Source organism: Hyla sarda, unplaced genomic scaffold, assembly GCF_029499605.1.
Source record: "Hyla sarda isolate aHylSar1 unplaced genomic scaffold, aHylSar1.hap1 scaffold_201, whole genome shotgun sequence".
NCBI classification, from domain to species: domain Eukaryota; kingdom Metazoa; phylum Chordata; class Amphibia; order Anura; family Hylidae; genus Hyla; species Hyla sarda.
The window spans coordinates 328,481-345,671 of record NW_026608671.1 but is presented as its reverse complement, the minus strand read 5'-3'; the positions used below and the strand labels follow the sequence as shown (position 1 = coordinate 345,671).

The following is a 17,191-nucleotide window of genomic DNA, read 5'->3' as shown; positions in this document are numbered from 1 at the left end:
TGGTCAGCGGGGGTGATATCCTCCAGTGTATGATTGGTCAGCGGGGGTGATATCCTCCAGAGTATAATTGGTCAGCGGGGGGGGATATCCTCCAGTGTATGATTGGTCAGCAGGTGTTATGGAGCAGATCTCGTGAATTTGCCCCTTCCCAATCACATGGTGTCTACTCATCCTCTTTATGGTCCCCATTCCTCCGGGCCTGGGCGGGTCAGTACACGGCGCCCTACATGATACAATGCGCCCATTCTTCTTACTTACATGTGACGGACGCGGAGTTGTCACGTCTTATTATGGATGTGAGAAGGACCGACTATGAAGGGTTAACTGCGCAATACAAGGAGACTGTTCATACAGTACATGTCAAGGGACCCTGTGGACCGGTCCCTGACCTGTATACCAGTATATAGGACTCCCTGCGGTCCCTGACCTGTATACCAGTATATAGGACTCTCCACAGTCCCTGACCTGTATACCAGTATATAGGACTCTCCACAGTCCCTGACCTGTATACCAGTATATAGGACTCTCCACAGTCCCTGACCTGTATACCAGTATATAGGACTCTCCACAGTCCCTGACCTGTACACCAGTATATAGGACTCTCCACAGACCCTGACCTGTATACCAGTATATAGGACTCCCTGCGGTCCCTGACCTGTATACCAGTATATAGGACTCTCTGCAGTCCTGACCTGTATACCAGTATATAGGACTCCCTGCGGTCCCTGACCTGTATACCAGTATATAGGACTCTGCACAGTCCTGACCTGTATACCAGTATATAGGACTCTCCACAGTCCTGACCTGTATACCAGTATTTAGGACTCTCCACAGTCCTGACCTGTATACCAGTATATAGGACTCCCTGCGGTCCCTGACCTGTATACCAGTATATAGGACTCTCCACAGTCCCTGACCTGTATATCAGTATATAGGACTCTCCACAGTCCCTGACCTGTATACCAGTATATAGGACTCCCTGCGGTCCCTGACCTGTATACCAGTATATAGGACTCTCCACAGTCCCTGACCTGTATACCAGTATATAGGACTCCCTGCGGTCCCTGACCTGTATACCAGTATATAGGACTCTCCACAGTCCCTGACCTGTATACCAGTATATAGGACTCTCCACAGTCCCTGACCTGTATACCAGTATATAGGACTCTCCACAGTCCCTGACCTGTATACCAGTATATAGGACTCTCCACAGACCCTGACCTGTATACCAGTATATAGGACTCCCTGCGGTCCCTGACCTGTATACTAGTATATAGGACTCTCCACAGTCCCTGACCTGTATACCAGTATATAGGACTCTCCACAGTCCCTGACCTGTATACCAGTATATAGGACTCTCCACAGTCCCTGACCTGTACACCAGTATATAGGACTCTCCACAGACCCTGACCTGTATACCAGTATATAGGACTCCCTGCGGTCCCTGACCTGTATACCAGTATATAGGACTCTCTGCAGTCCTGACCTGTATACCAGTATATAGGACTCCCTGCGGTCCCTGACCTGTATACCAGTATATAGGACTCTGCACAGTCCTGACCTGTATACCAGTATATAGGACTCTCCACAGTCCTGACCTGTATACCAGTATATAGGACTCTCCACAGTCCTGACCTGTATACCAGTATATAGGACTCCCTGCGGTCCCTGACCTGTATACCAGTATATAGGACTCTCCACAGTCCCTGACCTGTATATCAGTATATAGGACTCTCCACAGTCCCTGACCTGTATACCAGTATATAGGACTCTCCACAGACCCTGACCTGTATACCAGTATATAGGACTCCCTGCGGTCCCTGACCTGTATACCAGTATATAGGACTCCCTGCGGTCCCTGACCTGTATACCAGTATATAGGACTCTCCACAGTCCCTGACCTGTATACCAGTATATAGGACTCGCCACAGTCCTGACCTGTATACCAGTATATAGGACTCTCCACAGTCCTGACCTGTATACCAGTATATAGGACTCTCCACAGTCCTGACCTGTATACCAGTATATAGAACTCCCTGCGGTCCCTGACCTGTACACCAGTATATAGGACTCCCTGCGGTCGCTGACCTGTATACCAGTATATAGGACTCCCTGCGGTCCCTGACCTGTATACCAGTATATAGGATTCTCCACAGTCCTGACCTGTATACCAGTATATAGGACTCTCCACAGTCCTGACCTGTATACCAGTATATAGGACTCTCCACAGACCCTTACCTGTATACCAGTATATAGGACTCTCCACAGTCCTGACCTGTATACCAGTATATAGGACTCTCCACAGACCCTTACCTGTATACCAGTATATAGGACTCTCCACAGTCCCTGACCTGTATAGTAGTATATAGGACTCTCCACAGACCCTGACCTGCATACCAGTATATAGGACTCCCTGCGGTCCCTGACCTTTATACCAGTATATAGGACTCTTCACAGTCCTGACTGTATAGTAGTATATAGGACTCTCCACAGACCCTGACCTGTATACCAGTATATAGGACTCCCTGCGGTCCCTGACCTGTATATAGGACTCCCTGCGGTCCCTGACCTGTATATCAGTATATAGGACTCTCCACAGTCCTGACCTGTATACCAGTATATAGGACTCTCCACAGTCCCTGACCTGTATACCAGTATATTGGACTCCCTGCGGTCCCTGACCTGTATACCAGTATATAGCACTCCCTGCGGTCCCTGACCTGTATACCAGTATATAGGACTCTCCACAGACCCTGACCTGTATACCAGTATATAGGACTCCCTGCGGTCCCTGACCTGTATACCAGTATATAGCACTCCCTGCAGTCCCTAACCTGTATACCAGTATTTAGGACTCTCCACAGTCCCTGACCTGTATACCAGTATATAGGACTCTCCACAGTCCTGACCTGTATACCAGTATATACGACTCTCCACAGTCCTGACCTGTATACCAGTATATAGGACTCCCTGTGGTCCCTGACCTGTATACCAGTATATAGGACTCTCCACAGTCCTGACCTGTTTACCAGTATATAGGACTCTGCACAGTCCTGAGCTTTTGTACCAGTATATAGGACTCTCCGCAGTCCTGACCTGTATACCAGTATATAGAATTCTCCACAGTCCTAACCTGTATACCAGTATATAGGATTCTCCACAGTCCTAACCTGTATACCAGTATATAGGACTCTGCACAGTCCTGACCTTTTGTACCAGTTTATAGGACTCTCCACAGTCCCTAACCTGTATACCAGTATATAGGACTCTCCGCAGTCCCTGACCTGTACACCAGTATATAGGCAGTATATAGGACTCTGCACAGTCCTGACCTTTTGTACCAGTATATAGGACTCTCCACAGTCCTGACCTGTATACCAGTATATAGGACTCTCCACAGTCCCTGACCTGTACACCAGTATATAGGACTCTCCACAGTCCTGACCTGTATACCAGTATATAGGACTCCCTGCGGTCCCTGACCTGTATACCAGTATATAGGACTCTCCGCAGTCCCTGACCTGTATAGTAGTATATAGGACTCTCCGCAGTCCCTGACCTGTATACCAGTATATAGGACTCTCCACAGTCCCTGACCTGTATAGTAGTATATAGGACTCTCCACAGTCCCTGACCTATATAGTAGTATATAGGACTCTCCGCAGTCCTGACCTGTATACCAGTTATATAGGACTCCCTGCGGCCCCTACCTGTATACCAGTATATAGGACTCTCCGCAGTCCATGACCTGTATACCATTATATAGGTCTCTGCACAGTCCATGACCTGTATACCATTATATAGGACTCTCCACAGTCCCTGACCTGTATACCAGTATATAGGACTCCCTGCGGTCCCTGACCTGTATACCAGTATATAGGACTCTCCACAGTCCCTGACCTGTATACCAGTATATAGGACTCTCCACAGTCCCTGACCTGTATACCAGTATATAGGACTCTCCACAGTCCCTGACCTGTATACCAGTATATAGGACTCCCTGCGGTCCCTGACCTGTATACCAGTATATAGGACTCTCCGCAGTCCCTGACCTGTATAGTAGTATATAGGACTCTCCGTAGTCCCTGACCTGTATACCAGTATATAGGACTCCCTGCGGTCCCTGACCTGTATACCAGTATATAGGACTCTCCGCAGTCCTGACCTGTTTACCAGTATATAGGACTCTCCACAGTCCTGACCTGTATACCAGTATATAGGACTCTCCGCAGTCCTGACCTGTATAGTAGTATATAGGACTCTCCGCAGTCCCTGACCTGTATAGTAGTATATAGGACTCTCCGCAGTCCTGACCTGTATAGTAGTATATAGGACTCTCCACAGTCCTGACCTCTTTACCAGTATATAGGACTCTCTGCAGTCCCTGACCTGTATAGTAGTATATAGGACTCTCCGCAGTCCTGACCTGTATACCAGTATATAGGACTCTCCGCAGTCCCTGACCTGTATAGTAGTATATAGGACTCTCCGTAGTCCCTGACCTGTATACCAGTATATAGGACTCTCCGCAGTCCCTGACCTGTATAGTAGTATATAGGACTCTCCGCAGTCCCTGACCTGTATACCAGTATATAGGACTCTCCACAGTCCCTGACCTGTATAGTAGTATATAGGACTCTCCGCAGTCCCTGACCTGTATACCAGTATATAGGACTCCCTGCGGTCCCTGACCTGTATACCAGTATATAGGACTCTCCGCAGTCCCTGACCTGTATAGTAGTATATAGGACTCTCCGTAGTCCCTGACCTGTATACCAGTATATAGGACTCTCCACAGTCCCTGACCTGTATAGTAGTATATAGGACTCTCCGCAGTCCTGACCTGTATACCAGTATATAGGACTCCCTGCGGTCCCTGACCTGTATAGTAGTATATAGGACTCTCCGTAGTCCCTGACCTGTATACCAGTATATAGGACTCTCCACAGTCCCTGACCTGTATAGTAGTATATAGGACTCTCCGCAGTCCTGACCTGTATACCAGTATATAGGACTCCCTGCGGTCCCTGACCTGTATACCAGTATATAGGACTCTCCGCAGTCCCTGACCTGTATAGTAGTATATAGGACTCCCTGCGGTCCCTGACCTCTGCTCCACCATTATGTGGGGGGTGGGGTGTAGGTATTCGGAGGGCGAGTCAGGACTTGGCTATAAAGTTTGGTATTTCTATGGCCTCTGGTGCGGTGATTTATTGGTTCATGGTCCTCTTGGCGCAGGTTGTGTCCTGTGAGTCAGTGCTGACAGTACGGACTCTGTGGAGACTTAATACATAATAGAAGGCCAAGGTCCAGGGCCGGTATCGCCCCCTACAGCCGCCACCTGGTCACCACTAATCTGCTTAGCACAAACCTGTACAACCGGTCTGTAATGTGATGACTGCCCAGGTGCTGCAGACAGTGCGGACTCCTCGGCCCATCATGGTGTCAGTGCGGTGTTGTGGGGTATTTATGGGTAATGTGAGGGAGGGGTCAATGTAGTCATGAAGGGTCCTATCATCATCTCGTCATCCATGTCAGGGGTCTCTAGTGTTTAGGAGGTCTGTGAGGTCCTGTAGGCCCAGGATGTGGTTGTGTAGGTGATTGGTCAGTGATGATCACATGGTCAGTGTTGGGGTCTCTGGTGTTTAGGAGGTCTGTGAGGTCCTGTAGGCCCAGGATGTGGTTCTGTAGGTGATTGGTCAGTGATGTTCACATGGTCAGTGTTGGGGTCTCTAGTGTTTTGGAGGTCTGTGAGGTCCTGTAGGCCCAGGATGTGGTTCTGTTGGTGATTGGTCAGTGATGATCACATGGTCAGTGTTGGGGCCTCTAGTGTTTTGGAGGTCTGTGAGGTCCTGTAGGCCCAGGATGTGGTTCTGTAGGTGATTGGTCAGTGATGTTCACATGGTCAGTGTTGGGGTCTCTAGTGTTTTGGAGGTCTGTGAGGTCCTGTAGGCCCAGGATGTGGTTCTGTTGGTGATTGGTCAGTAATGTTCACATGGTCAGTGTTGGGGTCTCTAGTGTTTTGGAGGTCTGTGAGGTCCTGTAGGCCCAGGATGTGATTTTGTAGGTGATTGGTCAGTGATGTTCACATGGTCAGTGTTGGGGTCTCTAGTGTTCGGGAGGTCTGTTAGGTCCTGTAGGCCCAGGATGTGGTTCTGTAGGTGATTGGTCAGTGATGATCACATGGTCAGTGTTGGGGTCTCTGGTGCTTTGGAGGTCTGTGAGGTCCTGTAGGCCCAGGATGTGGTTCTGTTAGTGATTGGTCAGTGATGATCACATGGTCAGTGTTGGGGCCTCTAGTGTTTTGGAGGTCTGTGAGGTCCTGTAGGCCCAGGATGTGGTTCTGTAGGTGATTGGTCAGTGATGATGACATGGTCAATGTTGGGGTCTCTGGTGCTTTGGAGGTCTGTGAGGTCCTGTAGGCCCAGGATGTGGTTCAGTAGGTGATGGATCCAGGGTGGGGTCTTTCTGTAGGTCCATTATGTCACCTCTGATCTTCTCTTGGTCTGTGAGGGTCTTGGGATTATCCATTGATACTTTACTATGATGACTCCTTAATTTCTGCTTTTTCTTCTTCTTCTTCCTGTCCTGTGGTCCCTGCTTCTCCTCTGTCCGTCCTCTGTCCTCGCTCCTCTCCTCCAGCACTGGAGAGCTGAGGTAGGTTCCCCCCATTCTCTAGCTGCTCTTTCTTCCTTTGGATGGTTGGTCACATTGGTGGGCCATGGCCGTCCCCTCAGGACTGTGTGTTGCATGGCTTCTAGCATATTTACCACAATCATGGTCATTTCTGGGCCATGGAGTGACCGATCCTGATCTGACTGATCCTGACTGAGAAGGTCCATGCCCCTCCCGTGGATAGACCTGATCCTGACTGAGAAAGTCCGTGCCCCTCCCATGGATAGACCTGATGCTCATCTGACTGATCCTGACTGAGAAGGTCCGTGCACCTCCCATGGATAGACCTGATCCTCATCTGACTGATCCTGACTGAGAAGGTCCAATCACCTCCCATGGATAGACCTGATCCTCATCTGACTGATCCTGACTGAGAAGGTCCGTGCCCCTCCCATGGATAGACCTGATCCTCATCTGACTGATCCTGACTGAGAAGGTCCGTGCACCTCCCATGGATAGACCTGATCCTCATCTGACTGATCCTGACTGAGAAGGTCCAATCACCTCCCATGGATAGACCTGATCCTCATCTGACTGATCCTGACTGAGAAGGTCCAATCACCTCCCATGGATAGACCTGATCCTCATCTGACTGATCCTGACTGAGAAGGTCCAATCACCTCCCATGGATAGACCTGATCCTCATCTGACTGATCCTGACTGAGAAGGTCCGTGCACCTCCTGTGGATAGACCTGATCCTCATCTGACTGATCCTGACTGAGAAGGTCCATGCACCTCCCATGGATAGACCTGATCCTGACTGAGAAGGTCCGTGCACCTCCCATGGATAGACCTGATTCTGATCTGACTGATCCTGACTGAGAAGGTCCGTGCACCTCCCATGGATAGACCTGATCCTCATCTGACTGATCCTGACTGAGAAGGTCCGTGCACCTCCCATGGATAGACCTGATTCTGATCTGACTGATCCTGACTGAGAAGGTCCGTGCACCTCCCATGGATAGACCTGATCCTCATCTGACTGATCCTGACTGAGAAGGTCCGTGCACCTCCTGTGGATAGACCTGATCCTCATCTGACTGATCCTGACTGAGAAGGTCCGTGCACCTCCTGTGGATAGACCTGATCCTCATCTGACTGATCCTGACTGAGAAGGTCCATGCACCTCCCATGGATAGACCTGATCCTGACTGAGAAGGTCCGTGCACCTCCCATGGATAGACCTGATTCTGATCTGACTGATCCTGACTGAGAAGGTCCGTGCACCTCCCATGGATAGACCTGATCCTCATCTGACTGATCCTGACTGAGAAGGTCCGTGCACCTCCCATGGATAGACCTGATTCTGATCTGACTGATCCTGACTGAGAAGGTCCGTGCACCTCCCATGGATAGACCTGATCCTCATCTGACTGATCCTGACTGAGAAGGTCCGTGCACCTTCCATGGATAGACCTGATCCTCATCTGACTGATCCTGACTGAGAAGGTCCGTGCACCTTCCATGGATAGACCTGATCCTGATCTGACTGATCCTGACTGAGACGTTCTGTGCACCTCCCCTGAGGTTGGTCTTCTCCTCGGCTCCTGGTGGTGCCCATACTACATAATCATGGTGGCGATGTTGGCATGTGCTGTTTGTGCCCACCTGTGCCGTGATTACTCATACACTGTCTCCTCACTGCATGCCGCCATCTTGCGCTCGCTTCCCTGCCCAACCTCCGACAGCTGGATCCCACAATGGCGCAGTGAACGCCCGGGGCGCAGCCATATTGTATACATTGTGTAGGTTATATGGCCCCCGTAGCGTCCTCTCTGTTTACTAAGAAGGTGTCTGCTCACTTAACCCTCTCCACGCTGCAGGCATGATGGACAGGACTGCGCCCAACCTGTGGCTCTCCAGCAGAACTACAACGTCCGCTGTCTGGGAATGCTGGGAGTTGTAGTTGTGCGTCTGTTGTGGAGCCCCAGGTTGGAGGACATTAGTCCCGTTATGGTCCGGCTGCGCCCGCGCTCTTGGCCCACGTCCTCCGCGCGTTCTGCTGGTTTGGCCTCCGGAGGCTCCTGCAGACATTGGGCCCTTTATGTCAGAGCGGCCCCGGTGCCAGGAAAATCTTCCCATCCTGAGCCAAGCGAGCGGGGTCCGTACAACGGGGGTCCGGCCCCTAGGATGGCGCTGCGGTCCCTATCGGGTGATGGATTGCGATGGGCGAGGTGACTGACACATTCCAGATGAAAGGTTACACATTGCTCCACAGCCCGGCCCGTGCCAAGTCCTCCGCCCTGACTCCTGTGCTGCAGCGCCTATTAACCCCGTGTGTCTCTTCTCTGCAGTGCCCAGTGCCTATTAACCCCGTGTGTCTCTTCTCTGCAGCGCCTGTTAACCCCGTGTGTCTCTTCTCTGCAGTGCCTGTTAACTCCGTGTGTCTCTTCTCTGCAGTGCCCAGTGCCTATTAACCCCATGTGTATCTTCTCTGCAGTGCCTGTTAACCCTATGTGTCTCTTCTCTGCAGTGCCCAGTGCCTATTAACCCCATGTGTCTCTTCTCTGCAGCGCCTGTTAACCCCGTGTCTCTTCTCTGCAGTGCCCAGTGCCTATTAACCCCATGTGTCTCTTCTCTGCAGTGCCCAGTGCCTATTAACCCCGTGTGTCTCTTCTCTGCAGTGCCCAGTGCCTATTAACCCCGTGTGTCTCTTCTCTGCAGCGCCTGTTAACTCCGTGTGTCTCTTCTCTGCAGTGCCCAGTGCCTATTAACCCCATGTGTCTCTTCTCTGCAGCGCCTGTTAACCCCGTGTCTCTTCTCTGCAGTGCCCAGTGCCTATTAACCCCATGTGTCTCTTCTCTGCAGCGCCTATTAACCCCGTGTGTCTCTTCTCTGCAGTGCCCAGTGCCTATTAACCCCATGTGTCTCTTCTCTGCAGTGCCTATTAACCCCGTGTGTCTCTTCTCTGCAGTGCCTATTAACTCTGTGTGTCTCTTCTCTGCAGTGCCCGGCGCCTATTAACCCTGTGTGTCTCTTCTCTGCAGTGCCCGGCGCCTATTAACCCCGCGTGTATCTTCTTTGCAGTGCCCGGCACCTGTTAACCCTGTGTGTCTCTTCTCTGCAGTGCCCGGCTCTTATTAACCCCTTGTCTCTCTTCTCCGCAGGCTCAGCGACACGTCAATGACCTGTATGAAGACCTCCGTGATGGACACAACCTCATCTCTCTCCTGGAGGTCCTGTCGGGGGAGACCCTGGTGAGTGACCCCACAATCTGAGGCTTCATGTGGACTGCAGCTTCCGCTCCCCCGGGGTCTCATGTCAGAACCCTGCATCTCTCACTACTAATGTCTCACCCCTCATCCTCTCTCCTCTGCTCCTCATAGCTGGGGTTCCTATCAGGGTTCAGGGGGTCACAAAGAACACCCCAACATGTAGTAGGGTTCCCCAACCTGTGGCTCTTGCACAACTATAACTCTCATCATGCCCTGACAGACCCCCGTACACATTAGGGCAGTGCTCCCTAACCTTTGGGGCTCAAGCTGTTGCAAAACAACAACTCCTTTCCTGTCCTGACATCTGGAGGCATGCTGGGCATTGTGGTTCTGCAACAGCTGATGCATTGAATACCTGCACTGGTGTATGGAGCGCTCCCAGTAATCCCAGTGTCTTAAAGGGCCAGCGTCTGGTTCTTTCCATACGTGCCTTATTTCCTCTGCTTGCTGTCAGTGACTGGAAACCTTCACATCAAATGGGGGGGGGGGGGGTTGCTATTGTATCAAGTGTAGACAGAGTAGTGTTTCCCATTCAGGGTGCCTCCAGCTGTTGCAAAACTACAACTCCCAGCATGCAGAGACAGAGACATAAGGTGTGTTTATATCACACTGTAACAAACCCTCAGCTGCGAGAGACCCATGTAGGTATAAAGGTATGTAGCCCCCCAGGGTGTGACCAGACCCCTCCCCCCTTTATTAACCTATTAACACTTCTGCTCGGATAAAACCTTCGTCTTTCTCTCTCTCCCCCCTTTATTTTCTCCCCTTTTGCCGGACTCCGCCCTGACCTTTGCCCTCTGCCCTTTGCCCCCCTTTCTTGCACTGCTGTTGCTGGGTAAGCCGAGGGAACGGGACGTTATCAGGAACTTGCGGCTGGTGAGTGCCGGAGGGCGCCATGTTTGCACCTCGCATGATGTTAAAGTCGCATGCCGGTCTGCCATTGGCTGAGTGCTGAGTGATGTCATCCCTGTCCGAGCGCCCGCCGCGGTATGTTACACCGCCGTACGTATTACACATCACATCCGCACAATTACCCAAAATCTATAAAAATGGTGCAGGCTACAAAATCTAACTATGCCCATATGATGTATCTCAGGATTACCGCTCATCAAAAATGGCGCGGGTCTGTCATAATTTCACGCCACAATGGCGCAGTTGTCATTCCCTTTCGTCCGAGTACGCAACGTGGCGCAGACCGCCATCAGGGATGACACGAAACACTAGAACCAGCCAATCAGATCGCCCCTAAAAACCAGCGCTAACCCGTAATTGGTCAGTTATGTTTTGGCTGTTTGTGGATTGGCCGAAGATGCATGGCCCCTCCCCTTTCCCTTGTATCAGGTGACTGCGCCAAATGTATATGACAGACACCACACAGCGCTGCTGATCCAGTGGAGACCATCCAGGTGGCGAGTTTAGCATGGACGCCATATTGGATTATAATCCGCACTGGGTAGGTGTAAGGGTTACAGTCAGACACAGCAGAGGCGACTGAGCGCAGGCCGGTGCGATAGTCTGCGGCTCGGTGTGAAGCGCCGTTTCCTCCCTCTTTCCTCACAGGATGCGCGCTCACACAGGGCGGACGTCCATGGGATTTCCTGAATGTCCCTTTATGGAGGACGTTTGACATTGCTGGAATGTTTTCCGTGCAGGAATGTGAGTGCCGCCCCTGTGCGCACCTGGATAGCGAGACGTCACAAAGATGGCGGCACATTGGCTGGTCACGATACTTATTACTGTAACAGAGGCCAGTTTGGGGGCCGCGGTCCGGTGGCGCAGGCATGACCGGTCTCTCCTGTGTGTGTGTGTGTTTGGTCACGTGTGCAGGGAGGCGCCATCCGCCATTGTGTCGCCGTGTAACCTGCGTTTGTTTACATTCCAGCCCCGGGAGAAAGGCCGCATGCGCTTCCACAAGCTGCAGAACGTGCAGATCGCTCTGGATTTCCTGAAGCTGCGACAGGTAAGTGCTCCCGATCCTCCCGGCCCCCCGCCGCCTGCGCCCGCTCTCACCCGTGCTCAGCTCTGCTATGTCACCCCTACAGGTGAAGCTGGTGAACATCCGCAACGATGACATCGCAGACGGGAACCCTAAGCTGACGCTCGGCCTGATCTGGACCATCATCCTTCACTTCCAGGTGAGATTAGCGTGTTCTGTCCGTGTGCAGAGCGCAGGGTGTGGTCACCGGTGACTCACCGCCTGCCACGCCCGTCCTGCCACGCTTTATCATTTCCTGTGTCCCTGGCCGGGTGCCTGTACCAGCTGCAGATGGCTGTGCCCGGACCTCATCATAGGGGGCGCAGGGTCCTGTCTGTGGAGTCAATGGCGCCACCTGCAGGCAAACAGGGAAACTGCAGGATGTGATCAGCAAACTCTACAGCCCCAGCGTGGAGCCTGCATGCTGGGATTTGTAGTCCCCCACAGCTGCACAGCAGTGCGATGGCCGTTTTGCGCTGCGGTCTGAGGTTTACATCGATCACCACTGTTTTGAGGAAGCGTTGTGTGCGGTCACTGCCTGCGAGACACTTCCTCCTCCGCTCCACCACATCTATCACTGACTGCAGGTCTCAGGGGAGGATGGGAGGAGTAGTGGTGTATAGGGATATCACTCATCAGATGATGGGAATAGTAGTGATGTATAGGAATGCCACTCAGCAGATGATGAGAGGAGTAGTGATGTATAGGAGTATCACTCAGCAGATGATGGGAGGAGTAGTGGTGTATAGGGAGATCACTCAGCAGATGATGGGAATAGTAGTGATGTATAGGAATGCCACTCAGCAGATGATGGGAGGAGTAGTGGTGTATAGGGATATCACTCATCAAATGATGGGAGGAGTAGTGATGTATAGGAATGCCACTCGGCAGATGATGGGAGGAGTAGTGGTGTAGAGGGATATCACTGAGCAGATGATGGGAGGAGTAGTGGTGTATAGGAATATCACTCAGCAGATGATGGGAGGAGTAGTGGTGTATAGGAGTATCACTCAGCAGATGATGGGAGGAGTAGTGGTGTATAGGAGTATCACTCAGCAGATGATGGGAGGAGTAGTGGTGTATAGGGAGATCACTCAGCAGATGATGGGAATAGTAGTGATGTATAGGAATGCCACTCAGCAGATGATGAGAGGAGTAGTGGTGTATAGGAGTATCACTCAGCAGATGATGGGAGGAGTAGTGGTGTATAGGAGTATCACTCAGCAGATGATGGGAGTAGTAGTGGTGTATAGGGAGATCACTCAGCAGATGATGGGAGGAGTAGTGGTGTATAGGAGTATCACTCAGCAGATGATGGGAGGAGTAGTGGTGTATAGGGAGATCACTCAGCAGATGATGGGAGGAGTAGTGGTGTATAGGGATATCACTCATCAGATGATGGGAGGAGTAGTGATGTATAGGAATGCCACTCGGCAGATGATGGGAGGAGTAGTGGTGTAGAGGGATATCACTGAGCAGATGATGGGAGGAGTAGTGGTGTATAGGAATATCACTCAGCAGATGATGGGAGGAGTAGTGATGTATAGGAATATCACTCAGCAGATGATGGGAGGAGTAGTGGTGTATAGGAATATCACTCAGCAGATGATGGGAGGAGTAGTGGTGTATAGGAATATCACTCAGCAGATGATGGGAGGAGTAGTGATGTATAGGGATATCACTCATCAGATGATGGGAGGAGTAGTGGTGTATAGGGATATCACTCAGCAGATGATGGGAGGAGTAGTGGTGTATAGGAATATCACTCAGCAGATGATGGGAGGAGTAGTGGTGTATAGGAATGCCACTCAGCAGATGATGGGAGGAGTAGTGGTGTATAGGGATATCACTCAGCAGATGATGGGAGGAGTAGTGGTGTATAGGGAGATCACTCAGCAGATGATGGGAGGAGTAGTGATGTATAGGAATATCACTCAGCAGATGATGGGAGGAGTAGTGATGTATAGGAATGCCACTCAGCAGATGATGGGAGGAGTAGTGGTGTATAGGGAGATCACTCATCAGATGATGGGAGGAGTAGTGGTGTATAGGAATATCACTCAGCAGATGATGGGAGGAGTAGTGGTGTATAGGAATGCCACTCAGCAGATGATGGGAGGAGTAGTGGTGTATAGGGAGATCACTCATCAGATGATGGGAGGAGTAGTGGTGTATAGGAATATCACTCAGCAGATGATGGGAGGAGTAGTGGTGTATAGGAATGCCACTCAGCAGATGATGGGAGGAGTAGTGGTGTATAGGGAGATCACTCATCAGATGATGGGAGGAGTAGTGGTGTATAGGGAGATCACTCAGCAGATGATGGGAGGAGTAGTGGTGTATAGGAATGCCACTCAGCAGATGATGGGAGGAGTAGTGGTGTATAGGGAGATCACCCAGCAGATGATGGGAGGAGTAGTGATGTATAGGAATATCACTCAGCAGATGATGGGAGGAGTAGTGATGTATAGGGATATCACTCAGCAGATGATGGGAGGAGTTGTGGTGTATAGGGATATCACTCAGCAGATGATGGGAGGAGTAGTGGTGTATAGGGATATCACTCAGCAGATGATGGGAGGAGTAGTGGTGTATAGGAATATCACTCAGCAGATGATGGGAGGAGTAGTGGTGTATAGGGATATCACTCAGCAGATGATGGGAGGAGTAGTGGTGTATAGGGATATCACTCAGCAGATGATGGGAGGAGTAGTGGTGTATAGGGATATCACTCAGCAGATGATGGGAGGAGTAGTGGTGTATAGGGATATCACTCAGCAGATGATGGGAGGAGTAGTGGTGTATAGGGATATCACTCAGCAGATGATGGGAGGAGTAGTGGTGTATAGGAGTATCACTCAGCAGATGATGGGAGTAGTAGTGGTGTATAGGAATATCACTCAGCAGATGATGGGAGGAGTTGTGGTGTATAGGGATATCACTCAGCAGATGATGGGAGTAGTAGTGATGTACAGGGATCTCACTAAGCAGATGATGGGAGTAGTAGTGGTGTATAGGGATATCACTCAGCAGATGATGGGAGGAGTAGTGATGTACAGGGATCTCACTAAGCAGATGATGGGAGTAGTAGTGGCATACAGGGATCTCACTTTCAGTAGATGATGGGAGTAGTAGTGGCATACAGGGATCTCACTTTCAGTAGATGATGGGAGTAGTAGTGGCGCTGCATTGATCTCACTCAGTAGATGATAGGATTAGTAGTGACGTACAGGAATTTCACTCATTATATGATGGGAGTAGTAGTGGTGGTGCAGGGATGTCACTCAGTAGATAATGGGAGTAGTAGTGACATACAGGGATCTCACTCTGATGATGGGAGTAGTAGTATTGATGAATGATGATTGATGGGAGTAGTAGTGGTGATGCAGGGATCTTACTCAGTAGATGATAGGAGTAGTTGTGTAGAGATGTCACTCAGAAGATGATAGGAGTAGTGGTGGTGATGCAGGGATGTCACTCAGATGATAGGAGTAGTGGTGGTGATGCAGGGATGTCACTCAGATGATAGGAGTAGTAGTGATGATGCAGGGATGTCACTCAGTAGATGATAGGAGTAGTAGTGGTGATGCAGGGATGTCACTCAGTAGATGATAGGAGTAGTAGTGGTGATGCAGGGATGTCACTCAGTAGATGATAGGAGTAGTAGTGGTGATGCAGGGATGTCACTCAGATGATAGGAGTAGTGGTGGTGATGCAGGGATGTCACTCAGTAGATGATAGGAGTAGTAGTGGTGGTGATGCAGGGATGTCACTCAGTAGATGATAGGAGCAGTAGTGGTGGTGATGCAGGGATGTCACTCAGTAGATGATAGGAGTAGTAGTGGTGATGCAGGGATGTCACTCAGATGATAGGAGTAGTGGTGGTGATGCAGGGATGTCACTCAGATGATAGGAGTAGTAGTAATGATGCCGCACTCTGACTTTCCCCTCCTGTCTCTGTAGATCTCGGACATCCAGGTGAGCGGTCAGTCGGAGGACATGACGGCCAAGGAGAAGCTCTTGCTGTGGTCGCAGCGGATGACGGAGGGCTACCAGGGGCTGCGCTGCGACAACTTCACCGGCAGCTGGAGGGACGGACGACTCTTCAACGCCATCATCCACCGGCACAAGTAAGGAAGGAGAGAAGGGTGTTTGGCGCGGGGTGGGCGGGGCTTCGGTGCACGTGTTTCTGCAGCTCTTTAGGATCCATCTTGTGATTGGCTGCTGCTCTTAAACCCGCCTCCTCCTTGGCGAAGAATTTTACACCTCAGGCGATTGTCGCGAGAAAACAAATTCTTTTCGTTTTATTCGGGAGACGTGTTCAGACGCGAAAGGTAATGTCATCTTCAAAAGGATGATCCGGGCGTGGCCGCCCTGCTCATTGATAGGTACAGTGTCCTGCAGAGCATTTCGCCGCTGTAAACACACAGACAGGTACCATGTCTGCAGAGCATCTCTCCTACACAGTCTGGTACCATGTCTGCAGAACATCTCTCCCACTCTGAGTACAATAAAACTGCAACACATTTCTCATATTTAAAGGGATATATGCAGAACATTTCTACCCAGGGTACTTAGTCTGCAGGTACAGTGCCCTAGTCTTAGTGTAGGAGAGTGAGTCTGCAGATATACATGCAGACTATCTCTCCTACCCCCGACTTTTCCTATAGCCGCTGATACAGTACACAGAAGCGTCTATCGGAGCCATCTCTTGTCTAATCCGCAGCACATTTCATTACTGTTTTTCATATTCTACTACAATCCATGCAGAGCATCTCCTCTGAGATTGAGCAAAGAAGCCTGCAGATTATTTCACCTTTACATCTTACATCTAGAGTGTGCAGAGTAGTTTGTCCATTCTCTACACTTAAAGGGGTTATCCAGTAAAGAAAAACATTTTTTTTAAATCTTAATCCTTCCAGTACTTATCAGCTGCTGAAGTTGAGTTGTTTTTTCTGTCGGACAACAGTGCTCTCTGCTGACACCTCTGTCCATGTCAGGAACTGTCCAGAGCAGGAGAGGTTTGCTATGGGAATTTGCTCCTACTCTGAACAGTTCCTGAAACAAACAGAGATGTCAGCAGAGAGCACTGTGGACAGACAAAAATAAACAACTCAACTTCAGCAGCTGATAAGTACTGGAAGGATTAAGATTTTTTAATAGAAGTAATTTACAAATCTGATGAACTTTCAGGGACCATTTGATGTGAAAAAAAAATGTTTTTTCACTGGAATGCCCCTTTAAGCTTTGGCGCTATAGAGCATCTCGGTCATTGGTCGCAGCTTATCCCTGCAGATTATCTCATCCATAGCTTTGTAAATCTAT

General features: G+C 50.3%; 1 protein-coding gene across 7 annotated transcripts in view; it reads left to right on the top strand.

Moving 5' to 3' along the window:
• PLEC (plectin) overlaps nt 1-17,191 on the top strand; it is a gene marked incomplete at its 5' end in the record, with an annotated part of 200,263 nt that overhangs the window by 109,727 nt on the left and 73,345 nt on the right. For 3 of the 7 annotated variants that reach the window (XM_056552861.1, XM_056552856.1, XM_056552857.1), the window contains 6 exon segments: nt 6,643-6,657; nt 9,784-9,873; nt 10,732-10,767; nt 11,774-11,851; nt 11,934-12,026; nt 15,830-15,996. In XM_056552861.1, coding sequence (XP_056408836.1) covers nt 6,643-6,657; nt 9,784-9,873; nt 10,732-10,767; nt 11,774-11,851; nt 11,934-12,026; nt 15,830-15,996 — 479 coding nt within the window. 7 annotated transcript variants of the gene reach the window in all.